Source organism: Corapipo altera, unplaced genomic scaffold (assembly GCF_003945725.1).
Source record: "Corapipo altera isolate COAL_440 unplaced genomic scaffold, ASM394572v1 249, whole genome shotgun sequence".
Lineage (NCBI taxonomy): Eukaryota > Metazoa > Chordata > Aves > Passeriformes > Pipridae > Corapipo > Corapipo altera.
The window spans coordinates 1330159-1356658 of record NW_020884982.1 but is presented as its reverse complement, the minus strand read 5'-3'; the positions used below and the strand labels follow the sequence as shown (position 1 = coordinate 1356658).

The 26500-nt window shown below is 46.4% G+C and overlaps 1 protein-coding gene and 1 pseudogene across 7 annotated transcripts; one reads left to right on the top strand and one right to left on the bottom strand.

Moving 5' to 3' along the window:
* Positions 1–7029: 7029 nt before the first annotated feature.
* On the bottom strand, positions 7030–17261 carry LOC113958000 (zinc finger protein 780B-like). 7 transcript variants are annotated; one of them, XM_027665960.1, is made up of 5 exons: positions 17170–17261; positions 13074–13146; positions 10671–11300; positions 8996–9085; positions 7040–8914 (listed from the first exon to the last, which is right to left on the bottom strand). In XM_027665960.1, exons 2-5 carry the CDS (start codon positions 13144–13146, stop codon positions 8562–8564), a joined length of 1146 nt encoding a protein of 381 aa, XP_027521761.1. In that variant the 5' UTR covers positions 17170–17261; the 3' UTR covers positions 7040–8561. The 7 variants fall into 7 exon arrangements, 6 of the variants coding, with proteins under 6 accessions (XP_027521764.1, XP_027521761.1, XP_027521760.1 ...); XM_027665959.1 differs by lacking the exon at positions 17170–17261 and adding an exon at positions 13415–13728 and having other exon boundaries at positions 13074–13189; XM_027665958.1 differs by lacking the exon at positions 17170–17261 and adding an exon at positions 13415–13727.
* A 320-nt stretch (positions 17262–17581) lies between these two features.
* LOC113957975 lies at positions 17582–25124 on the top strand (annotated as a pseudogene).
* Positions 25125–26500: the final 1376 nt, after the last annotated feature.

Here is a 26500-nt window from a genome sequence, read left to right as displayed (position 1 = left end):
CAGGGGTGGAGACCCCTGGAAGTTTTGAAGTTCTGCCCAATTAGCGCTCCTGCAGAAATGTAAACATATCACAAGCACCGGAAGAGAAGGGGTTGTAGTTTGGTTGGTTAGAAGAAGTAGCCATGATGTAGAGCCACGAGGAAAGGGGCCCGGAGCCCCTCGGGGCCTCTGGCCCCCCCCCCCCAGCCCCAGCTGGGGGCTACAGAGACAGAGCAGAAGCGGCGGCAGTGTCCAGAGACTCTGGATAAGAGCCAGGACAGATAAGAACTGAACCGGAGGAAGCAGCAGAAGAGAGAGCCTGCAGCAGATCTTCAGAGTTCTGGGGGTAGGAACTGTACCAAACCCCCCCCAAACTCCTTGAGACCTCCTGGAAGGAGGAAGATGATGGACTCTTGCTTGAAAGAGCCTTGGAGTGCTACAGCACTTGCAGAGAGGAGCTGAGAAGCTCAAAGGCGTCCTGGGAAGCTGGACCGGGACGGAGAAGGAATGCGGGGGGGTTGACCTTGGCCCCCCTCGCTGCTGCTGCTAAGCTAGCAGCCTTGAGACAGAGTACAGAGCTCTGCAAAGGGGAATTTGAATCCCCTGAGGAAGGGACTTTCAGGAAGATGCCCCTGCATTTCGTGATATACCTGTGGTGACGCGAGTCTGGTCCCTGCTGGCAGCCCACAGGTGAGGCCTTCGCTTGGACCGAAGGAGAGTCGAGGGGCTTGGAGACCCCCTTGTGTGTACTGAACAGAGATCCAGCTACAACAATCCAGTTACTGCTGCATGCATGAGATGAGGAGACCTGCTGCCGCAGAAGAGATTCCTGAGAGACTGGAAGGGATCTGTCCTTCTTTCCCTCCTGGACTTTTATTTGGAGGGGAGAAGAGATCTGATCCATTGTAAATACTATATGTCATGGTAGAGATAGTTGTGATCGTGTGTATAATGTGTTATAGTATTTATTTGTACAGTCATTGTAATATATTCCCTTTCCCCCATTCTGAGTCTGGTTGTGTTTTGTCTGGAAAAACCCATCTCACATTAGGCTGAGATGTGGGAGGGGGGATGGAGCTAGGGAATTGGATTTTGGGGCTATCTCAAACCATGACAGGAAGCATCACACATCTCTTTTCCAGGCTTGTTATGATCATTAGTCTAAGAAGTCCCTTACAAAGAAGACTCTTCCTACACGCCAGGACATCATGTTTTTTCTCAGCTTCTTGATTACTGGAGAAATTAGAACAGTAGATATTTATTTAGTCCATCCCCTTTAGGATTTTAACAGATCTTGTGCCTTAAAGAGGATCATATATGGTTTAGGACTCATCCCAATTCTGCCTCCAGGACCCAGCCATTTAATGGTGTTGAGAAAAAAAATCCACCTGGTTTGGCACAATGATATTTTTGTCTAGTCATCGTACTTTGAAAAGAAATAAATATGTATGGCAACAAGCCATGGTGCCTCTTCTAGAAAAAAATCACTTTAAAAACTGTGTTTAATTTGCAGTCCCAAAAACACCTTTTCTTTTATATTCTCTGTGCTTTCACGCAAATGACACCAAAAAGAACAAATTCACATACAGATAAGAAGAAAACAGAGATCAGGAATGGATCCATCAAACACCCACACAAAGAACAGGGAGCTGGGGGTGTTGAGCCTGGAGGAAAAGAGGCTCAGGGGAGCCGTGAAAGGAGGTTGTATCCAGGTGGGGTTGGTCTCTTCTCCCGGGTAACAAGTGACAGGATGAGAGGAAATGGCCTTAGGCTGTGCCAGGGGAGGTTCAGGTTGGACATCGGGAAGAATTTCTTCACAGAAGGGGTGGTCAGGCATTGGAAGGGGCTGCCCAGGGAGGTGGTGGAGTCCCAATCCCTGGAGGTGTTCAAGGAATGACTGGCACTCAGAGTGTGCTCTCCTCTACACAGCAAATGGACGATGTGGCTGAATGAGTGCCAAAGAAAGTCACGGAATAGGAAAATGCCATGCTGTCTTTTCCTGTGATAACACAGATAAGGGGTAGCAGCTGACACAGAGAATGACTGATGAATATTAGTGATGTAGAGAACTACTGAGGTATAGGGAATAGAGGATATCATTCTTACCAAATGAATTAAGCAAGAGCCCTCTTCAAGTAATATTCAAAGACATTCTCTTGCTCAGCAGAAAACAGGATTACTATAAATAGCAAACATATGATCTTTCACCTGTTCTTCCAAACTATAATGAAAGGACTCTTAAAAAGAGCACAAACAGTGAAATGTAGTCAGATTGGGTTTTTTAAGCTGTTTTTTCTCCAGATTGCAGCTAAGTAATCAGAAGTCCATGTACACTTAATGCAGTTACACTTTAATGGCAGAATTCCCAATGATTCCAGCAGTGAATGGATTATGTTTCTAAATAAAATGCACATCTACCAAAGCAAAGGCTGCTCACTGTCCTTCTCTCAAGTGAACTGAATCAAGTCCTTGATGTGACAGTCATTTATGACTTCCAGAATATTAAAATTTGGCATGACTTACTTGATCTATGATGAGGCTGATTTGATGATTGTGGAGGGGTTTTATCCTTCTTCTTCCCTTTTCTTCCTTTTGAAGAGCTGTGCACAGCAGGTGGGAGGGAGCTTTTAAAAAATGTTTTCTGTGAACAAAATCTAAATTCCCATTGCCACAAAACTGTGGACAATGCCAACAGAATGGTCAGTGACCACCATTTAAAAGGCTTAGCCAATTTAAAAAAATAAAATTTTGTTTTATCATTCGGAAAATTAATGAGTTACTTAGCTTGTAGAATTATGGAAATGTACTAAAAATACTTCACATTTTGTTTGATTTTGATGTAATTCCTCATGTAAAGATAATGCTGCCTTGTAAAGCAGTGATTTACTGTGAGGGGGGTGAGGCCCTGGCATAGGTTGCCCAGAGAAGCTGGGGCTGCCCCATCCCTGGAAGTGTTCAAGGCCAGGTTGGATGGGGCTCTGAGCAACCTGGGCTAGTGGATGGTGTCCCTGCCCATGGCAGGGGGTTGGAATGAGATGGTCTTTAAGGTCCGTTCCAACCCAACCCATTCTGTGATTCTTTGATTACACACTAAACTCCCTAGTCCTAAGAGTTTTTCTTTTTGAGTAAAATAAGAATTCATTTTTCTGCTGCAGAAGTATTAGCTCTGCTGTTTTTAGAGGTCAGAGGCTTTGTGTCACTGTGTGTAAAACAAACCCAAAAAGTCAGCACTTTTTAAAGAAGAAGAAATACCATTTGACATCTTTGAGGACTTAAAAGTGTTTGACTAAAAAAGTGAGGTGGGAAGGTGAAGGGAAGGGAAGGAGAAGTGAGTCTGTCCAGTCTGGGATGGTAAGAGAAGGATCTATTTTCCAAAGAGCAAGCAAGAACATCCCAGGGTTGACAGCTCAGTGCCCAGCAGCTGCAGAAGCAGGAAAATTACTAGTAAGTTGGTGTTCACTCTGTCCACCTGTGGCAATATGTATTAAAAATGTTAGATTAGACAGTTCTGGTTATATTTTGCCTAAGACAGGCTTTGCATACATTTGTGAGCATACCAGACAATTCTAGTATTGGCATTATTCTATAAACAGTCTATTCTCCCCTAAAAGTAATCAGAGATGATTATGCTGACTTGCTTTGGTGGCTTTAAAATGCAAGGAAAAATGGAAAAGAATTTAAGTAGAAACAGTTATTTTGCCATCTCTCTTCCTTATTTTCTAACATTTTCTTTTTATTTATACTTGCAGGTCATATAGAAAACAAACTGAAAAGAACATCTGGAGAAGGAAAAACTGCCACTGAAAAGACTCTGTATTATTTTTGAAAATGTCCCTATAAAACAGATACAAGGGAAGTATTTTGCACATGTTGTTATAAAAGCTCTGTTGAAAGACTCCAAACAGAATTACATGGTGTAGACACCTGAGGAGTATATTTAAATATGCTGCCATTTGAATGTTTGGCTGCATGGTAACATAAACACAAGAAGGATATAGGAAAATAAAGCAGGTGTAGCACACACGAGTATTTTCATACAGAGAAGTAACACAAGGAATATTTTCAGTAAATATTTTAAAGGCAAATATTATCTAAAGAAAGAATCCAACGCATGTTATTTCATTTGCATCTAACCACTAGAGATTTTCTGTCTTCATGTGAAGTCTCAGAAGTTGGCTACTAGAGGCTGTATTTGCTAGACAGCTGTATGATACCTTTAAGTGTTGTACCACAAAATTACCCGGATTTGGGGTTTTTGTGGTCACTTTCCAGGGCATATGAAATCAGTTGCCACAAGATTGTAGGATTTGTCTCTCTCAAGCCCACATTATAACTGCTACAGAGCTTTTGGGTAATACTTGGAAATGTGCCTGCACCAATAAAGAAAGGACTGTACTTCCAGAAATTAGACATCTGCAGTCTCAGAAAACCAGCAATAAGATCCCAAGGCAAGTAAATCCTTGGAGAACAGGTAGTGGGAAGATGTGCACTTAATGTCATTTGAGAAACTGCTTAAGTATGCACCATCCCAAACTAGAGAAAGCAAAAAAAACTTGAAGAGAATAAACTTGACAAGCCACAGATTTCCCTACTGGTCTGAAATCATGAACAGGAATCACACAGGAGGTGACAAGTAGGTCAGATTATATAAAATAATGTATTTAAAATTAAAAAAAGAGAAAGCAAAGCCAAGCAACAAAAGGTAATATAACTGGAACACAGAACAATCCAAAAGCATTCCATAATACTACTGATTGGAAGAAAAAGATTAGGAAGAGCTGACGCTCTGTTCAGTGAGATGGGGTAAACCAACAGGAAAAGAAACAAAATCTGTGTCTTTGCTAGAAAGATCAGCAGAAATTACATCATTGACACAATGTAACACAAAGGTTAGATTTTTTTAAATGTCACCTGTGGGCCAGAGCAAGCTGAGGTAGGTTGGTAGATATCATGGAGAACTCAGGAAAGATGGACATGATTTTAAAAGATAGAGGAAATATGACAGGACAAGGAAGAGCCTGAGAACTATTTTTAGTGAGTCTGATTTCCATACAAGAACAATACTTAGCAGTCATACAGCACTTAAAAGGGAAAAGAATAATACACAGTATAGATTTCCAAAGCCAAATTATGTCATGTCAAATTTTCTCTTAAAGTGAGAGGCACTGTTAAAAACAGAGAAGCTGAAGATGGCATACAGTCTGTGCTTCAAAAGGCTTTGAGATTACCTCACAAGATTATTCTCACAAATAAGATGAGGGATGAATATGATAAAATTAATGCAAAACCCGCCAGAAAATCACAATACTTATTTGCAATTCAGTGCTGACCTGGGAAATTATATTACGTTACCCCAGATGAGAGGATTCAACAGATTCATTAAGGATTTGAGTGATGGGACACAGTATGGTCTTTAAAATTGCAGCTGACCTTAAGGTGGGAAGGCTGCAAGCAATGCAGGGCTAGTTAGAACTTGGAATAGTCCTGGTAAATTGCAACACAGGGCTCCTACTTAAGTTAGTGAAAATTATGTCTTTCAAATCAAAAATACTTGCACAGATACCTAATATGGACTTACTAGCCGAATTTCAGATATGGTCTTGAAAGGATTTTATATAAATGAACATTAATAATTTCCCAAACTTAAGAATTTAAAATCATAAAATGCCATAGCAAAGCCCTCTATCCCACTGTATTGACAGGCTCCTTTATTACTTATACACTATATTTGCATGAAGAGTCACAGGTTTCTTCAGTGAAGGATGAATGAGAAAACTCTTCAAGATCTTTTTTGAACCTCTATTATCTACGTGTGGTCTTACAAGCTACTATGCCACAGAGCTCAAATTCTGCCAAGCCAAGAAAATCATTCATTTCTTTATTAATTTTTCTATGACATCACTTCAATACCTATAGGCCAGATTCATTTAGATACTAGGAATATTAACCCTTTCACCAACTTCCAACATGTTGAAGCCAGTTAATCTAGGCTTCCCTTTTTCCCCTGCAAGGAAGAACAGACCTTTTTAGAATGTGATTTGTTTGAGCTGCTCTAGAAATCTATATTAGGATGCTGCAACCAACAGCATCTAATGCAACAACCTCATTAATATCTATACCATAGATTAGGATAAAGTCCAGGGAAAATAATCCTGTTTTACTGGAAAACAATACCTGTTACCATGAATGGAATACCTTGATCCTCCAAACCACAGAGAATTAGCAACTGCAGAATGGGACCTGGAAAGCCTTAAACAATGAGCAGCACCTGAGACTGCCATAAAACAAGTTACATCATGGAATCACAGCATATCCTGAGTTGGATGGCACCCACGAGGATCATGGAGTGCAGCTGTTCCACAAATCAAACTTAATCCTGACAAGTAAAGGAATATACCCTGAAAACCAGAAGTCAGTCAAAACAATAACCTTAGTTTACAGCAGCACCAAGGAGTGGCTATTACTGAAAACAATTAATATTTTATCAACTTTTAGATCAGTGCCAGAGCACTGCAAGGAAGAAGCAGTCTAGGTCCCTTCCAAGATGAGAAAGGAGCCCCCAGGCCCCACCCCAAGTAGAAATAGGAGCTTTTCAGCAGCACTTTTCAGAACCACTTAAGTGCTTGGGAGGAAAGCAGGGGAAAGACTCCAGCATCAACTCAAACTTACATAGGAGAGGTAACTCAAAAATAGCAAATATGATGGTTCCTTGAGCTCGACTGTAGCAGCACTTCCTCCAGACCCCAGAGGTATTTTGGGACTTGATCCTTAAGTTCATTTGAGACCCAAACACCACATTAGGGAATCCCAATACAAAAGCTGTGAACTGAAATATCATACTCAAACTCCCTCCCAACAGGAAAAAAATCCTACCTAAGCCCTCAAGTAAGAGAGTCCTCCCACATAGTCTATGTTGTGAAGTCTTCCACTTCTGCTATGTTTTCTTCTTTGGAATTTCCAAAAACAGAAATGGAAGGACATACCTTGATGCAGGGAAAGGGGAAGATGGAAGAAGAAAAGCAGAAGGAGTCACAGCAGGTGCAGACTTAGAGTAACTGACCTCCTGTTCAGGTGTCAAAGTCTAAGCACTGGTGCTCATTTACAAAGGACAAAAACTCACCAGGGGTTCATTTCTAACAGAATTGCAACACTTTAATAATGAATGTCTTAAAAACAACTAAAATACAAACTTTAACCATTGATTTGAAGAGGGCATTCAGCTCCTAAGCAAAATTACATTAAACATCCAAGAAAGTATGAACAGTACAACAGTACCCCAGAGCTGCAGTCACACAGATAGACAGTGTCATACCTGGTCCCACAGACTTCTGTCAATAAGATGACTTATTAAGAAAAAAAGTGTTTTGCATTCTCAAAAGCTGAAACATTTTATTAATTACTAACAGTGCATGCTTTTAACAAGGGAACATAAAAATCCAAACAACAAACCACAAAACCAACAACCCACAACACAGCATCAGTTCAAGAGAAAGACTGTTTCACACAGGTGCAAGGCCCAAAGTTTCTTTATCCCGGCAGCTGTTCAAAGGTAAGTCATTGCATTTTAGAGGCTCAAAGGCTCTGACACTGCCACAACCCTGAGTTACTGACAGAAACCGAGGCAGAATGAACTAACGTCTTAAAACTGCACTTTCCCACCCTGACAGGCCCAGTGTCTGAGTCCTGCAGAAATGGAAAGAAAATATGATTATTTCCTCTGCAGACTTCACAAGATGGTGCTTCTGAGTGTTCCTCTTAGTGTTCCTCCTCAACTAGTAATTATTTACTCCAGTCCTGCCCCCAATGCACCAATACATAACAGTCAAGAACATGTAATAATACAAACAGGATACAGCAGAGTATCTAAAACCAAACTCAACTCAACTGAGTTCACCTTTGCACAAAGAACAAGTGCCCTATAAACCAATTTGGCTTTTCCTGATGAACTCTTAGTAACAAAGGTAGATCTGAAAGGTGGTATTTTGGTGAAGTTTCTTTAGTTTGGTTTTTTGAGGAGGTGGGAGGAGTTGCCTGTATGTAAAAAAAAAAAAAAAAAGGTTTTATTTCTAGTTCTAGCAGTGATGCTGGCCTAAGAGTCTGCTACTTCAAGGTCACCTAATTTCAAGACCTCACCTAATTTCAAGACCTCCTGAAGGAAGAAAGCTTTGGCAAAATGTTGAATATCTTTACATCAGCATGTTGCTTTCAACTCTATATAAATCAGACTTAGTAGGAGATGCTTCAAGAACCCCTTAGGATTTTATCATTAGTTTCAGCTCATTAGGAGAGGTACAATTGCCCAAGTACAGGCTAAAGATGTAAAAAATATGCTTAAGTTTTATGCATCACCCTGTAAAAGGATGCTGCACTTCACTGCACCCCAGCGATAACAATCTCGGGAGCTTCCTTGACAAAAGGCATCACTGGCCAAAACCTCTGCAGGCTACAATGGATGAATGGGCAGGATTTGATCAACTGCAGCATCTGGAGCAAGTTTCAGTGCACAGTCAGCACCTGCACAGGTATAACAATTCCAACACCACAGAGATCACGTGTTCCAGCGACAAAAGGGCTCAGAACAGTCATGTGTGTTTGCACCGGACTCGTTCACAGCACAACACTGAGCAAGTTCTGGAAGCTGCAAGATCCTGAGAGCTTGGGAGCTGAGTGGTAGGCAGAATTCCATGGGTAGATGGAGGGGATAAGGCAGTGGCATTTTCACAAAGGAGACTGCTGGGATTGAGAAGGGGGCAAGAAACAGCAGCTGCCGCAGCCGCCTGCTGTCCCAGCAGAACTCCCAAGCTGTAAACGTTGGAATTCACCAGGGCATTGCCGGGGATGAGAATATTCAGTTGTTTCTGAATTTCCTTCAGGACCTGCAGCTGACTCTGCTGATTTAGAAGAAGCATATCCATATTTTCCCTCACTTTCTTCACTGTACAAAGAGAAGAGAATGTTAATGCTTGCTATGTCAATATACACTGCCATGGCCATTTAGAAACCTCTTTATACTTACATTCTTCAAAAACAAGCTTGGAGTGATCTCTCTCTGCACTACATCTTTGCTCTTCATGATGCAGAGATGTAAATTCAGGTTGGTTTGCACCTAAAAGGGAGACAGTGGAAGTCAAGAGTTGCCAGGTCAGCGTTTTAAGCATGGCAGCTCAGTAACAACCCCTCCTCTGACCCACATCTGAAACTTTAAGCTTCATTCAAGTCACATGTTAGTTCAAACTAAGCCAAACCAGACCAAAGATTATGCAGATACAGTCCCCTGAAACATTACAGACTTGGATTTTATCACAATCAAGATGCTCTTGATTCCCCCATACCTATTTTATTTCGAGGGGATGCAGGGAGAGGAGGAGGCAAAGCTGGAGCAAGGGATCTGTCAAGGAACAGGACAGTTGAGATTTAGTAAGATTGTGTTTGCACACTTCCTTTAGAAGCAGATATAGTGTTAGACTGATCTGATACTAACCACTGTCCAACTGCCAGGGCAAAAATGAGACTTTTTTTCTTATTCATATTAAAGTCTTACATCTAAAAATCTGTTAAAAGCCATCATGGAAAAAAAGCATTGAGAGTGTAAGGTTTCACCTTTATGGCTCATTACTAGAAGTTACTAGGCTAACTCTCTGTATCTATGGAGTGAGAGGCCTCAAACTCTACCTTAGGAATTCTGCCATTTCATTATAAACTTCATTAGTATTCAGTATAATGTCATCATTATTTCAGCTCTTCTGCTCAAAATTTTTTCCATAAGACAAACAAAAGCAAATAATAAAAATAAACCAAAACAAAACAAACAAAAAAACCCAAACAAAAACCCCCAAAGAAAGAAAAACATAAAAACAAATTCAAAAAGGAAACAAGAGAAAAGCCTCACAAACAAAACACCTGCTTCTCATGTGGCCTCATGTCTTAATTTCCCTGAGTTTGATAATCTGGTGGTCAAGATCCTAACACCCAGAACAATTCCAGGGGTCTCTAGGCAGGATCCAAGATGAAAACTTTAAACATTTTTGACCAAGTATAAAGGGACTGCCCACAGAAAAGTACAACAACAGGAAAAAATCACAATGTTAGTTTTTATCCCAGAGTTTCTGGTCATTACAAGAACATGAAATTCTGCAAAGTCCAGAAAATCCCCTACTTGAGACAATGCCCTCATCTGTGCCAGGAACATTCTGGAGGGACAGCCAGCAGAGACTTCCCACTGCAGACAAAAAAACCCTCCTCATTTAACATCCACAGATAACAAAAATTAGCTGCTAGAGATTAAGGTCCTGTTTCACAGTCCAAATCCCTTCCACATCCCTAATCTTAGCATTTTGTTGGCTAAGTACTTCTGAAGATCTTGGACAAGACATCAGGCAACTCTACAGAGCGGGAAGTAGTGGGACCTGAGGGTTTTGAGAGTCCAAGGTCCCAGGCAGCCCCCCTGGCAAAACCTAAATTTCAGCTTCGGCATTTTCAAGGCACCTCTCCAATTGACAGAGATAAATATATAAGAAAGGAGGAAAAAAGTACCACCACCAGAGCCAACAAAACCAATCCCAACCCTCCCATCCACAGCAAGGAGGGAGAAGTGCATAAGGCATAAGTGGAGACGAGAATAACTGATATATCCCCTGGGATTCCCTACCACTTGAAATAAGAGGTAACACGACAGCCCTCAGTTCAGTTACCTGCTGTGTGGGCACTGGGACCCTCTCTCAAATGTTGATGTTTGATGGAGTTTGGGCTCACAGAGGAGTTGTTCCCACCCTTGGGATGCCTGTAGGGCTTCTCACCCGTATGGACTCTCTGATGCTGCAGGAGACCTTTGTTGCCACTGAAGCTTTTTCTGCACACGGTGCAAGAGAAGGCTTTCTTTTTCAGATGGGTCTTGTGGTGAGTAACGAGGTTGGAGGCACAGCTGAAGGCTTTCTCACATTCCTTGCACTTGTAGGGCCTTTCTCCTGTATGGACTCTCTGGTGAACCACCAGGTTGGCCTTCCTGCTAAAGCTCTTCCCACATTCTGCACACACAAACCTTTTGTCTCTACTATGGATTTGCAGATGGTTCAGGAGTCTGTTGTGCCCCTTGAAGCCCTTCCCACATTCTGGACACTTGAAGGAAGGATTCTCTTCTGAGGGCAGTTTCTGACCATCAGTGCTGAGGACGAGTTTCATGGAGTCTCTTTTTTGGGGAGGGGGCTCATTACAGGCTGCCCCCCTCTCTGGACTGTGGGCTGCAGGCACCTGAGGCAGTTCCTCTTGCTGAAGGTCTTCAGGGATGCCTTCCTCTTCCTCAGTGTCCCTCAACACAAAGCCCTCTGATGGAGGAAGAGAACAATTCAACACTCCTCTTTCCCTAAGGCAGATAAGCTGCTCCTTGTGAAATAACTGAATTTCTTAGGCCTGGCTTCATCTTGGCCTAGGACTACCCTTTCCCAAAGAGAAAGGGAAAGTTTGAACACAAGAAGAAAAAGGGAGGTGGGAAGGTGGCAAAGTGAAGAAGACAGAGGTAAGAAACCTACCCTTTCTTTCCCTTCTCCTCCCCATGTCCTTAGGGAATTCCAAAAGGAATATGCTGAAACATCTCACCTATCACAAATATCTACTTTTAGCTATTTGTTCCTGCAGACTTTGCTCAAAAGCTTTCCAGCCTGCTAAATTAGTATGAACACTGTTTTAAAGGTGGGCATTTAGGTGGGGATCATTCAGCACCAAAGAGTCCACTAAACCTCAGTAGTCAAAACCAACAGGGAGCTTTAGGTTGTTTCTCACTTGTGTTAGTTCCTACTTACTGAAAAAAATTAAATCAGCTCTTTACAGGTTGGGACATCAGGGTTTTGCCCTAATTAGCACAAGAACAGTTGTAATTACTATAAAGTTACTGTACATTCATGCATCAGAAGTCAAAGGACTCTTTATTGATAAAAAAATTAACTAATTAACTTACTATCTGTTTTCATCTCTGCTAGAGCACACCTACTTTCCTTGCAATGACAAGCTAAATAAACTACATTCCAAAGAAGCTCACCAGAAACATTCAAACAGAGCCTTTCTTTCCTAAAGAATCCAACCCATTTATTTCACACGAGTGGGAATGATCACACACCATGCAGTGACTTCTGGTTATCTTACTCTGCTGACTGGATCTTACATTTACATCAGTTAACCATTAAGTGAATTATAAGGATCACCTGATGCAACTTAGCCAAGCTTGATTTTTGCTAACATCTTCAGATGTTTACAATTTATTCAAATAGAAAACTTAGCAATTCCCACTCTGATCTGGCATTCAAAATATTACTCAAACATTTAACACAGAAGGTTTGTTACTCCATTAAAAAAAAAACAAAACAAAACAAAAAACCAAAACCAAACCAAACCAAACCAAACCAGGGTTTCTACACTGAAGATGAAACTCTGCAGTGCAGTTTCAGTCCTACCTCTACAACGCCAAGGAATAAAATTCTTAACTAATGTGGCCTTGAAGGGGCAAAATGCTCCCTATTTACATGGTCACAACTCCCAAGATGTAAATACTAGCCATAAAACAAACAAACCAACCTACTGAGGGAGGGAGGCCTATCCCTTACATTAAGGAATTACACCCAAGAGGCAGCTTTCTCCCAGGGGAATGAAGAAGACAGGACAAGTTGTTCCTTACACAACAACCATGAGGCTGGTTATTCCCTAAGAGACCTGCAGAGACTCCAGGTCTCCAACAATTAAATGGGAACCAAACAACCCTCCATTCCCATCCACAACCAGTGCTGGGGAGTCATGCACTCAGGAGGTGGCCATGCAACTCCCTCAGACTCTCCTCACCCGTGGAAAAGCCTGGAAAAGAGATGTGTGATGCTTCCCTTCACTCCAAATGAACTGTCTTGCCTTCTTTTAAAAGGGGCACTAGAAACCCCTAGGAGAAAGAAACAAGGAATACCACTAGTAGCCTTGCCACAGCCTGGCACAGCATCCCATCCCAGCATTCCAAGGCAGAGCAGCCAGCTGGGAAGAAGGAATGCAATGTCTCTGGCACCACGTGGTGGAGCCCCACGCCTTCCTCTAGGATTCAACAGCAAAAGTTTACATCTCACCTGGATATCCTGCAGAATCATTGCTTTCAGGGCTCTGGAAAATAGAAAAGATGGACTCCATTGTTGGCTCCATCTGGAAGAGGAGAGGAGACGCGGAGTGTGAAACCTTTTCCAGGCTGATGAGAGAAGAGGGAGGGGGCAGACACCGTCTCAACACATTTTGGCAGTGCCCAGCCTCAAAGGGGCAAACCAGAACACGGGAATCAACACCTCTGGGCAGAGATGGAAGGGAGCTCTCGGGAAAGACCTGGAGTTTGGTGAGCTGCAAACTTAATCCAGAGACCAGTGTGATAAAAAGCACCCTCTTCCACGTTCAGTGTCCCTGGGAAACACTCACTCACCTCTCAGTCTCCACACCGCCCCGCACCCTTTATCCGCCGGGAGCGGCTCCTTCCCGCCGGGGCCGCTCCGCCCCCTCCCCATCCCAGGGGGCTCCGGGACCCGCTCCCGGCGGTGCCTGCCCATCCCTGCCCTCCCACCGGGGCTGTTCCAAGGCCTTGGCCTGGGCTCTCGCCGGGCCTGCTGCTGGTTGTGCCCAGTGCCGGCGGCCCTTCCCGGCAATCCCAGTGCTCCCGCCCGGCCTGTGGGTCCCCCCCGGCCCGCGGGGAACGGGAGCACCGGGCGCTCCTCGGGATCGCCCTTCGGCACCGATACCGCCTGGGAATACGGCAGGAGCTTTTCCTTGGCTGCCATGTGTGGTGCCCTGCCGTGACTTCGTGGTTCCATCCCCGCGGCTCTGTCGACGTTCCTCCCTGGGTTCTCCCACACGGAGCGAATACGGAGCTCCATGTCCCTGGGGACGGACAGTGTTCTCCTCCAGAAGTGCTGGATTGTCTCCACAGGCTTCCGTGCCTGCTGGGTGCACCTTGGCAAGTGGAATCACAGAGCGGGTCAGGCTGGAAGGGACCACAGTGGATCATCTGGTCCCACCTTCCTGCTCCAGCAGGGTCATCCTGGAGCACATGGCACAGGGTTGTGTCCGGATGGTTCTGGAATATCTCCAGGGAGGGAGACTCCACACCCTCTCTGGGCAATCTGTTCAGTGCTCAATCACTGCACAGCAAAGTTCTTCCTCAGGTGGAACTTCCTGGGCATCAGTTCCTGCCTGTGGCCTCTTGTTCCATTGCTGGGCACCCCCAAGCAGAGCCTGGTCCAGCAGAGCCCCCTCTCTGCAGACACTGACCCACATGAATGAGATCCCTTCTCCAGGCTGAACAGCCCCAGGTCCCTCAGCCTTTCCTCTCCAGGGAGATGCTCCAGTCCCTGAATCATCTCCGCGGCCTCCACTGGACCCGCTCCAGGAGCTCCATGTCTCCATGTGTAAGAAAGGAAGGACAGCAAAGAGGAAAGCCTGCCTTGTGGCAACAGAGAGAGGACACGCAGCAGCCACTGCTGCAGTGACACAGGACCTGAAGCTCAAGAGCTCAGAAAGGACTGAGAGGCCCTTGGACATGGTGGTCATTCTTCCACATGGAATTTCAGGAACTACCACCCAGCAGTGCCTCTCCCAAGCCACTGGGCTCCCTGGGCGGCTGCAGGAGCTGTGGGTGCGATTCAACAGTTTACAAAATCATGACACTGCAAATTATGTGGGTTAGATAAATAATTAAACTCTTGTTATTTACAGAACTCCTTGTGTGTATATGTAGTGTATCCTTGCTAACAAAAAAAAAAAAGGTTATTTCATGAAAAGATTATTCTTATTTTAAGCTTTCTGAATCTTCAGCAAACAATGAGAATCAATCTCTCCTTCAGAGAGGAAAACCCTTTAAAGGTATGCCTACAAATTATGATTAACATTGCTTACTTAATTCAAATTTGCTCACTTGGTGATTTAGACTATGATTAAAATTCTTATAAATTATTTTGGTGTTAATTAAACTACTATAAATTATTCACAACAAGCCATCCCCCAGCCTTTTATTGCTGTTATCCTGATGACGCTCACCTCTGTGAGTATTATATTTCAAAGATTTAGCGATGTGTCCCTGGCCGTCTTCCCAGCTTTTCCTTACCCAGGGAGTGACTGGATTCATTTCCATTTCCTTCAGCCGTGCCAGTCCATGGAACTATGTATTCTGAGCAGCAGAAATAACACATTCCCAAAGAGCTACAGGTCCTTTTTTGGTTTTCATATGCATTCCCTTTATACCTCCACCCTCTGTGAGGTCAAGGTTGTCCTGTCCTAGGATCAGCATCTTCTTTTGCATTCGCATGTAAATATTAACCTAATCTTTCTCTCTCTGTACTCCTTACAGCTGCCTTACTGACAATTTTATCCCAGGTTCCATCTTCCCTACCTGTGATTATTTCCCAGGTCTCCAGATGGCAGAGAACAGGCTGAACACAATTGCTACCACATTTTCCCCGTTTACCAGTTGCTCCTTAAGATTGATTTTCGAAGAGTTTAAGCTGAGCTTTCTCACAGCCCCTATGAAGGACTTCAGCAAAGGCTTTCTCCTCTTCCAGCTGACTGTACCGGGAATGCTGTGGGTATGGAGTTCACTGGTCCTTCCTCTTGTTTTTCCATCTTGTGGGACACATCTTCCTAATTTGCAGAACTTAATTTCTCTCCTGCAGTGGCTAATTCTCTGAGGTCAACACTTACCTCAACGAAGCAGCATTTGGGTAAAAATTCTGACAAAGCCATTTAAAAAGGGCTGGGAATAAATCAGAAGACAATTCTGCATGGATGGTGGGGACAACAGAACTATTTTCCCACCATATCAAGTCAGACAGGAAAGTTTTAAGTTTGTTAAGGGACCCCAAAGCACAAAAAAGACTTTTGTTTCTTTGGCTTTGAATAATTGTGAAAAACATAAGCATTCAACTTTGATTATTTAAAAATTATAGTAAATTTTTAATGAATATTCAGGCCAGGATTTAAGCATACAGACACAAGTGCCAGCTCAGGTTCAGCAAACCTTTGTATCCCAAGCCAAAAATAGGTGTGTCCCATTCTCTTGGTTGACTCAGTACTCTCAAATGATGTGACTCAGCTGTATGAAAGTTTCATGAAAGTTAATGTTTCTTTCTTTCCTTTTGGTAAGTCCAAATTTTTAATATCTTTTTTTTTTTGCCATGTGCTCTGAGTTTCATCAAAACAGCCACCATTCATCATTTATAGAGCAGCTTGGGAACATGTCAGGTGTTGAAGTTTGGGGATTGCAGAATGGTTTGGGTTGGAGGGGACCTTCAAAGATCATCTAGTCCTGCCAGAGACAGTGACACCTTCCACTACTATGTGACCAGTGTTGGAATGGCACCTGGTCAGCCACCTGCTCCAGCCTCTCCTTGTTCCTTCCCAGTCCTGAATGGGGCATGGCACAGGGCAGGGCCCACACCCTGGGGCAGCAGGGACAGAGGGATCTGGAGAGGCTGGATTGATGGGCTGAGGCCAGTGGTATGAGGTTCAACAAGGCCAAGTGTTGGGTCCTGCACTTCAGCCACAACAACCCCCTGCAGCTCCAGGCTGAGACAGAGGGGCTGGAAAGTGCCTGTCGGGAAAGGCCCTGGGAGTGCTGGTGACAGCGGCTGGACATGAGCCCAGGTGTGCCCAGGGGGGCAAGAGGCCAATGGCACCTGGCTTGGATCAGCAATAGTGTGGCAGCAGGACCAGGGCAGGGATTGTCCCCCAGTGCTGGGCACTGGTGAGGCCACACCTCAAATCCCATGTCCAGTTCTGGGCCCCTCACTGCTGGAATGACATTGAGGGACTGGAAGTGTCCAGAGAAGGGAACAGAGCTGGGGAAGGGTCTGGAGCATATGTCTGAGGAGGAGCTGGTCAGAGAGCTGGGGATATTTAGACTGTAGAGGAGGCTCAGGAGGGACCTTATCACCCTCTAAAACTACCTAAAAGGAGGTTGTAGCCAGGTTGGGGGTCGGGCACTTCTCCCAGGCAGCCACAGACAGGACGAGAGGAAAGGGCTTCAAGCTGCACCAGGGGAGGTTCAGGTTGGACATCAGAAAGAATTTCTTCACAGAAACGGTGGCCAGGCATTGGAAGGGGCTGCCCTGGGAGGTGGTGGAGTCACTGTCTGACAAGGTGGTGACCGGTTACAGGTTGCACTCGCCGATCTCAGGGGTCTTTTCCAACCTGACTGATTCCGTGACGCCATGACCGTAACTCTGTGACAGCGCCCCGGGCGGGGCCGGGACGGGGGGCTGGGGTTCGGAAGGGTTACACCGGGAGCCGCTGGAAGCGCCGGCGGGGCGGGACCGCGCGGGGCCACCTCCCACTCCCCGCTCCCGGAGCCCCCCCGTCGGGCTTAGCCCAGCCCGGCCCAGCTGGGTCCCAACCCGGCCCAGCCCAGCTTTCCCGGGATTGTGCGGTCCCGCCGGGCTGGGGCCGGGCTGCGTAGCGGGTTTCCCGATGGAGAGGGCAGGATTCCCGATGGAGAGGGCAGGATTCCCGATGGAGGGGGCGGGTCGGGAGGGCCGGCGGGGCGTGCGCCGCTGATCCGCAGCTTTCCCACCCCGTCTCCTCCTGCCCGGCTCGGCCCGGCCCCTCGGGAGCGTGTGGGTGACACTGAGGGAGGATGGAGCCGGTCCCGACGCCGCCTCCGGTGCCCTGGAGCCGGGATGGGCCGGGTGGGAGGACGCAGCACCTGGCGGGGCCGTGGAGAGGAGCGGGAGCGGACCTTGAGTGAACGTGTCAGTGTGTCTGGAGCATCCTTATGTCCCGGCAGGTGATGGGAGCATGAGTGATAGTGAGGGGGATCTCCAGCGGGATGGGCTGGAGGCAGCCCAGCCCTGTGGGGACTTTTTCAAGAGGGCAGCTTCTCGTCCGGGCTGTGACGGGGACGTGTCCCTTCTCCCAGACACCGGGATGGAGAAGGCTTCTCGCCGCGGTTTCCAGAGGCGCGAGGATGCTGTGGTGCGGCATCGGGCGCTCCTGGGGTATAAGCCCTACATCTGCATCGAGTGCAGGCAGAGCTTCGGCCGCAGCTCCGACCTGACCCGCCACAAGCGCATCCACAGCAGGGAGAGGCCGCACGTGTGTCCCGACTGCGGCAGGAGCTTCGGCCGCCGCTCCCACCTTATCCAGCACCGGCGCGTCCACACGGGCGAGCGGCCGTACCCGTGCCGGCACTGCGGGAAGAGCTTCAGGCAGAGCACCCAGCTGGTCCAGCACCAGCGCAGCCACACCGGCGAGAGGCCTCACGTCTGTGCCGAGCGCGGCAGGAACTTCTACCAGAGCTCGGGGCTGCTCTGCCACACCAGCTCCCACTCCAGAGAGAAGCCCCAGAGGTGCCCCCAGTGCGGGCAGGGCTTGGGCGACAGCTCCAACCTCACCGCCCACCAGCAGCTCCACACCGGAGAGAAGCCCTACAGGTGTGACGACTGCAGCAAGTGCTTCAGGGAGAGCTCCAAGCTGCTCATCCACCGGCATGTCCACACTGGGGAGAAGCCCTACCTGTGCCTGGACTGCGGGAAGGGTTTCAGCCAATGCTTGCACCTTGTCCAGCACCATCGCACCCACACTGGGGAGAAGCCCCTATAAGTGTGCCGAGTGTGGGACCGGCTTCGGTGACAACTCCACCCTCATCCGTCATTGTCGGACCCACAGTGGGGAGAAACCCTTCCAGTGCTCCCACTGTGACAAGAGCTTCACTTGCCACTACTACCTACTGTCCCACCAGCAGGGGCACGCGTGGTAGGCAGCATCCCTAGGTGTGCTCTGGGTGTCATCCAAGGTCATCCCGGTCCAGGCCTGTCCAAAATGTGCCTGAGGTACAAGGGGGTGGACAAGGGTGTCACTACACCAGGTGCAGATGGACAAAGTGATGCCTTTGGCCCACGTTGCCCTTTTCAGTCACCTCCTCCCAGCGCACCCTAGACATGGACAGAAAGAGTGCAGAGGTTGCAGTGGGTAGTTCTGCATCCCAAGGCCGCATCCTCCTCTTTCCCTAGTACTGGAATCAGATGCCACGTGCCACATGGCCAAGGTGCAGATGTTTTGTCACACCTCTGGGTGTCTGCCCCTTCACAACAGCTCTCAGAGCGTTTATTTTCCTTCCTACGTGCTTTGTGAAGTGCTGTGTGTACTTAGCAGTGCTCTATAAATTAAAAGGGTTGACGTGCATTTATTTCTGAGGTCTTTATTAACTTATTCTAAACTATGCCAAATCACAGTGGCCTTAGGGTTCCCAGCTGTTCACCAGCAGCTAGGATTGGACTGCTCATCAGTGTAAGCACATTACTAGAGTTCCTTTCCACATCCATTGTTGGTTTTCCCTGTTCAGTGTCACTTGGCTGAAATAATCCATTTCCCCTGGCCTGGCTGCCCTTTACTGTTTGTGCTCATGTAGCTTGAGAGGAGAATCTGGGTACCAACTCTTTTGCTGCTGCAGAAGCTACAGGGTATGTTCCTCTTCTTCCAGGGATTTAATCACTTTGCGGGCACTGACGAGCCAAATTCAGAAGGTACTGGGAATGTGCAAAAAGGCAAGAACCAGAAGGCTCCCTCTCACAGCAGCCAGCTTGCTGGCTTCTCTACCAGCCCTCTGCTCCCCCAGGGTCATAGTGGGAAGCTACTGGAAAATGCAAGTTCTGCTGTAATTCCAGCAGACCATCCCTAGGACACCTCATCCCACACTTGTGGTCACCAGCTGGTGCCCAGATGCTCCCACCAGCTGTGGGAGATGTGTAGAATACTGTGAATTCCTGGTGTGCTTAAAAACTGCAGTGGGACTGTGGCACTTCGGTAATACCTAAGGTAGACAAATGGATGAATGATGTCTCTGAAGTAAAATCACCTTGGTGTTCTTTGTTATCTCTCTCCCTCCCTCCTTTCCTTCCCTCCCTTTTGTCTTTCCCTTCCCTTCCTTCCCCTCCTTTCCTTTCTCTCTGTCTCCCTAGAGTGACCTCCTGGGCATCAATTTCTTGTCCCAAGAATCCGGAGTTTGAGGGTTATTCTTAGAATTAATCTTTATTTTCTAACATTTCTGCAAGAATCTGAAAAGCCAGAGGAGGGCACTCCTTGCTCACCGTTCCTTTATGAGAGAAAGTGGTTTGTCTTTTTTACTCTGCAGTGACAAACCATCCTAGGGGTACCTGAACCTGGTTCTAGCAGAGCTGCAGCTGTTCTGAGGAGATTATTTTCCCAGTTCTTCCACCTGAGTTATATGGGATCCAGTTTTCCAGTCCCCTGCTGAAAAATATACATGTAACAGTGATCACTGAAATACGGCTGCTTTTACTCTCGAATTCTTCTTTGCTTCATTGTTTGTGGCCGGGAGAACAGATTTCTTTTGATCTTAGAAAAGAGGTGTGTTTTTTCTGTGTTTAATAAATTTTAATAAGTATTTTACGTGTTATCTCTAACACATTTTTTTGAGATACATCAAACAAACAAAAGTGTCCCTGCATGCACAGGAGACTCTTTTTTCTGGCTGTGCTTTCCCTTTACCCCAACAACACTGGTCTGACTAGCCAGAGACACAACAGGAGGAGCCTCCATCTCTGAAAAAAAAAAGGAAATACAGGAAATTTCAGGAAACAGAGCAAAGGGAGGCTAGAAGAGGCATTGCTGGAGTACTTTGCTTTGCTGCTTACACTTCTGTGTCCCAGGCTCTGCAGGGCCTTTACCCTTTCCATGCCAACCCTGATGAAAGTATCTGTTGATTAAAGCAGGACATACCAGGTCCAAACATCCTCATGGATGCAAAGATATACAAACTCATGTGTTTCCTTGTTTCCAAGGGACTTGTCCAAACAGCCATAGGGACAGGCTGTTCAAAATAACTCTGCCACCACAGCAAACCCTGTGGTGGACTTAGTTGGACTTACTTTGTTTTGCTTTCCAGAGCTCTTGCAATTGCTCTGCTGCTGGTCATGTGCTGCTTTGGGCATTGCCTGCTGTGCCTTTCCCTCAAGCTGACCTTTCCCACAGCCTGCTGAGCTCTGCCTGGCCCTGGTTCAGGTGTTTGTGCCCTCCCATCTTTAAGCACAGAACCACAGAGGAGGCTTCTCTGTGTTGCTCCCTGTTCTGTCAGAGTTTCCCCTCACAAAAGAGCAGCCTCACCTTGCCTACCCCAAATCACCTCAAAGGATGCAGAACTCTGCCTTTACAGATGGCAGAGCTTTGGACAGGCCTATGTTATGTCCTTGGACTCTCCTTTTCCCAGCCTTAGCAGATCTTTCCTAGTACAGGGACTGAGAAGTTTCTTCCCACAGCTCTGCACGTGGCTGTTGTGCTTAAGAAGATGCCTCTTTGCTGGTCAACTGCTTTCTTTTCTTGCCTGATTTCTTTAACAGATGACCTTTGATTTCTCTCTGCCTTCAGGCAGGCAGAGATACCAAGTGAAACAGGAAAAACAGAATTTACATTTAGTGTGCATTAGAGAGATTGCAGGCATCTTCCCAGTTCACTGGACAGATGATCAAACCTTTATGTGAACCTGGGGTCAAAAGGGAACCACAAGATGCTTTATTGAAAACAATTTTAACAATTATTACAAGAAGGGAAGCAGAAATGGGAATGCAGGGGGCAGGGGGTAGAACAGAACAATTCCCTCTGTGTCTCGATAGAGAATTAAAATCACTGAACACAAGTCCTCATGTTCTTACAGAAGTGAAAGAAGATGGAAAAACATGATGGTGTTTGTTCTGGACCCTTAAATCTAAGGAATTACCTGGCATGGTCAGGCCTGTTCGGAGCACAAGGCTTGGTGTGAAAGCATTCAGGGTTTGCCTTAGGGCAGCCACATCCTGCCTGAGCTTCAGGCCCTTGCTTTCATTTGGCAAACATGGGATGTAGCTGCTCATGTTAATGTGACTGTGGGTTTCACCTGCACCTTCCATCTCATTGTGTACTGAGCCACTGATGCATGTGGAGAAAAAGTGAATTCCTTTCTCAATGAGTTTAACCCAAGAAGATCCTGAAATTCCTCAGGCTCTGAGTGTCTTGATGCTTCACCTTCTTTGCCATCAGTGCTTAAGCGAGCCATCTCCCAGCAGGGGCATTCCTAGGGAGGGAAGCAGTGAAGTGCCAAGTCAGAAGTAGGAGGGGGAGAAAAAGGAAATGACTGGTATTTAAAAATAGTCAGCCCAGGAGGCATGAACCATGAACGGAAGAAAGATGCCAGAAGAAACCCAGACATGGCTTGGAATGCAAGAGAGAATGAATAATACAGATGCTTCCCTCCATGCCTGTGAGTGGGTGAAAATGATGTCACTGCTGCTGTGATCATGTAGGTCAGTGCTGGTGCATCACAGCCCTGGCAGTGCTTCTGTAGAGCAGAGAAGAAAAGGAATTCTTCTGGAATACATCCACAAATTGTTACTTCACTCTGTACCACAGAGCTATTGGATTCATGTCTGTGAAGAAGGATCTTCTATTCCCTTTCTTGTTGCTAGCACAGCCCCCATATCTGCAGTACTCTGCCAGCACTTGAAAATCACGGTAGCTTTCTCCCTAATCCAGAGAATAAAAACCATCCATCAGCTGAACAGAGCACACTGCTGTTAACTTTTGTTCCAAAGGCATCAGGTGAAGATCTGCTAAGTAAAGCTTGTGTGAAGATGTTTTGTGCTGGCATCTGTGCACAGTGAGGTTTGCTCTCTTGTCCCTCATGAACATGGGCAAAGGATTCCTGCCTCCTCATTCCCAAGGGTCCCAAGGCTAAAAAGTTCCCATTCCCTGTCTTGAACAGGTATCTCCGAGGCTGGGCTTTCATGACATCCAGCAGTTGCAAACAGCCCTTACTGACTTGTGACAGGAGATTACATGGGATGGGTAAAGCTCCTGCCATCCCCAGCCACCCGTTGGGTTATTTTTAAGTTGGATTACTTCCCTGATCCAATGCTCAGCACAGCTCCACAAACAGCAGGGTTGGCACAAGAGTGGGAAAACTGCAGTCTGGGGTGGGTTGTGTTGCCACCAAGTCATCAAACAGCAGGCTGAGGGGAGCAGCAGCAAGTTAAGAGAAAGCAGAACAAGGGCATTAAGCAGAAATTACGGTTTTTTGCACATATTTCCGGAGGAGATCCAGCTTTTGAATCTTTTCCAAGCGTACGTCACACAGGTGGAATCAGTGCCCATCTCTTAAGTGCCTTTGAGGAGTGTACTGCTGTGCTCATCCCACTGAAGCTCTGGTTCCACCTGCTTTTCTTTCAAAAGCAGCATGAGTGTCTCTCATCCCCTCTTCCACATGTCCCAGTGCTCACTTACCCCCTGTGCTCCGCCTGCTGTGGGTGCAACTCCAGCCTGAGGCAGATTGGGAAGTTTCAGTGGCTGAAGAGTAACAGTTCTCCAGTCTACCCTTGGCTGCTTTTAGCTGGGTCAGTTCCTGATCCAATCCACTGCAGACACACACCAACAGCTGTGTCAGTGTGACAGAAGGAAAAGGAGGGAAGTGGAGGAGAGGCTTAGATGAGTTTAATCATCACTGGTACCAAATGGGAAAGCACAATCATGAGGGATTGCTTTAAATGCCTGGCAGCTGTTGTTAAACTTCTCTGCAGCCACCTCTCCTACTACTTATGCAAGAAACAAGGCCTAGGAAACTTCACAAGAAGGGAAATGCTGTTGTGTCTGGTTTAGCTGCACCTTTCTGCAGGAATCAGGGGAAGCCGAATGCAGGGAGCCTGAACAAGTCTGCTGGCAGGTAAAGCAGCAAGGGTTTCTCTCAGCTTGCCTACCTGTTGCAGCTTTGCCAGCCTGTACACTGAAAGGTCAAGTCCTGCAGAGATCAAAGTTTGTCAGGACAACAGCCAGGAGCAGCCAGAAGTATGCAAAATGTGCTTAGAAAATGCTGTGGAGATGATGGGCTGGCCTTTTAAAGCAACACGCGGCTTGCTTTGAAATGCTAAGAATTGTGGCAGAAGAACCAAGGGGCACCTTCTCTGCTCTGCTAAACAGTGGTGTGGTCACATTTGTACCCTGGGATTCAGGGTAGCCCTGACTGCTTCAGCCTCTCTTCCTGATCCTTTCATCCCTCTAGTATACACTTGGAGGTTGGGTAAACCAAGAAAAGTCAAAACCAAGTTGTAGCAGCTTGGCTTTGTCTCATGGGCTGCTGCTCTGGCATGAAAGTTTTCTTGGCACAAATGGTTTGATTTAACACGGATAGACTTTGGTTATCATTGTCTTCTTCCCTTTTGAGCCTTTTGCTGCTGGGATGCTCCCTCCTACTTTCTCTTGTCCATCCCCAGTAGTGTGTTCCACAGGCAGCACAAGGGAGGGGATGGGGAGTCAGGAGTGATTTCCTCCTGTGCCCTCAGAAACTCCTACCCTGAACTTGTCTTTGCCCTCTGTGGGAAAAGTATCTTCTCTTTGTGTTCAGAGTAGCAGGTTAAAACCAGCTGGTGCCTCCTCCTGCACCCAGAAGTGGGGGCTTTATTATGAGCAGGAAGGTCCTGTGTCTGGATGTGTGCCCCTTGCAGCCTCCTGCTCCAGACAAAGAGCAGGCAGCAGAGATTTCAGAATGTGGGTATGCCTCAATCCAAAGCACAAACTGAAATGACTGGAAGATGCTACTTCTATGCTACTTAATGATACACATAAAAAAAAAAAGAGCTTAAATTCCAGTTAGTCACCCTCTGCTGACACATTATATAATAGTGAAATATTGTGCCTGAGACACACGCTAAATACTGATCACTAACAAAAGACAGGTAGTAATTCTAATGCATAATTTAAAGATGGAAAGTATAACTAACAATCTACAGATTTATTCAGAAGCAATTAATCCATTTGGTCAATTAAAATCACTTACTGAGGTATATGACACACTCGTTCCATAGGGTGCCCAAGCAAGTGCTGCTGTAGTCAAGGAATGGTGGGGACAATTATTAGATGAAGAATTTGATCCATCCAAAGGCAGAAGTACAGAAAAGATTTATAGAATCATAGAATGGTCTGGGTTGGAAGGGACATTAAAGATCATCCAGTTCCAACCCCCTGCCATGGGCAGGGACACCTTCCACTATCCCAGGTTGCTCAGAGCCTCATCCAACCTGGTCTTGGACACTTCCAAGGATGGAGCAGCCACAGCTTCTCTGGGCAACCTGTGCCAGGGCCTCACCACCCTCACAGGGAAGAACGTCTTCCCAATATCCAGTCTAAACCTCCTCTCTGTCAGTTTGAAGCCATTCCCCCTTATCCTGTCAGTCCAGGCCCTTGGAGGTAGTCTCTTTCCCTTTTCCTTGTGGACTCCCTTCGGGTCCTGGAAGGCCACAATTAGGTCACCCCAAAGCTTCTCTTGTCCAGGCTGAACAATCCCAACTCTCTCAGCCTTTCCTCACAGCAGAGCTGCTCCATCCCCCTGATCACCTTGGTGTCCCTTCTCTGGACTCGCTCCAACAGCTCCATGTCCTTGCTGTGCTGGGCCCCCACAGCCGGAGGCAGCACTGCAGGGGGGGTCTCACCAGAGTGGAGTGGAAGATCATGAGAAGATTATGAGGAATACTGGCATGTTATCCCTTTAGAAATGCAGCCTTGGGAGAGTGGTCTGGCACTAAGCACAGGAGTAGCTGAGAGTGCAAGAATGCTACTCTTTCCCTGGGGACTTGCTGCTGCGAGGTCTGGCTGGGCAGAACCAACAGGGAAATGTCATGTTCAGAGATCAGTCACAGATATTTTGTGGAAACCAAAGCAAAGACAAACCAGAAAACTGGCAATTGTTTGAGGGCTGGACTGACTGCAGGCTCTAGTATGAAAGGCATCCAAGGCAACTGCCTGTTCTTTAGGTCATTTATTATGGATTTAGGAGGCATAAAATAGGTTTAAGAGGGAAAACATGAGGCATCTCTGTTTCAAATGGTGGTGTTTTTGAAGGTGAACTCTATGGTGCAATCGCTCTGACAGCAGGCCAGTGCTTACCAAACCCCAACCCACTCCTGACTGCCAGGCAAAAGCACATTAACATCCATCCTTTGTCCCCTTTTCAACAGGGAACTACTTAGAACAGGGCAGTGAAACCTGCCATTGAGTGCCTGTAATGGGGAGGGCATTCAGCTGTGGCACGTGGGAGGGGTGTGTGCGGAAAGGGGTGAAACGAGAAAAGAGAATCTCTTAAACTGCAGAATTTTTAACATGGAGCCGCAGCCTCTGCCACACATAATGAAAAGAAAGAGGGCAAAATGGTCCCCAAGAAGCCAAGCTGACTGACAAAGGTAAACCAGCCCAGAAGTACTTTCAGGCCCGAGGAAAGAAATTGAGCATATTCATTCCCCCTCCGTGGAGGGCTGGAAACGTTTCGGTGCTGTTAAAGCCACAGAGGAGGATCCATTGGTTTGTTTACCTGCAGGAGAGGGCAGGCAGGGTGAGTCCTGCAGGTTCTCCCAGACAATGCACCGAGTCTAATAAAAGTCCCGTTTTGTTTTAACCCTTGACTTACCTATCAATTTAAAAGAAAATCTGAAAATTTGAAAAATCTTAAAATTAAGTCTATTTAAACAGAATCGTGACTGGGAGTCACACC

What these genes read in the sequence shown, in the direction of transcription:
- LOC113958000 (XM_027665960.1), bottom strand. Translation starts at nt 13,146, where the DNA reads ATGGAGCCAACAATGGAGTCCATCTTTTCTATTTTCCAGAGCCCTGAA. An exon ending in TGATTCTGCAGGATATCCAG is followed by an intron (nt 11,301 to 13,073) that starts GTGAGATGTAAA and finishes TTCCTCCATCAG; the next exon opens with AGGGCTTTGTGTTGAGGGAC. An exon ending in CAAGCTTGTTTTTGAAGAAT is followed by an intron (nt 8,915 to 8,995) that starts GTAAGTATAAAG and finishes CTCTTTGTACAG; the next exon opens with TGAAGAAAGTGAGGGAAAAT.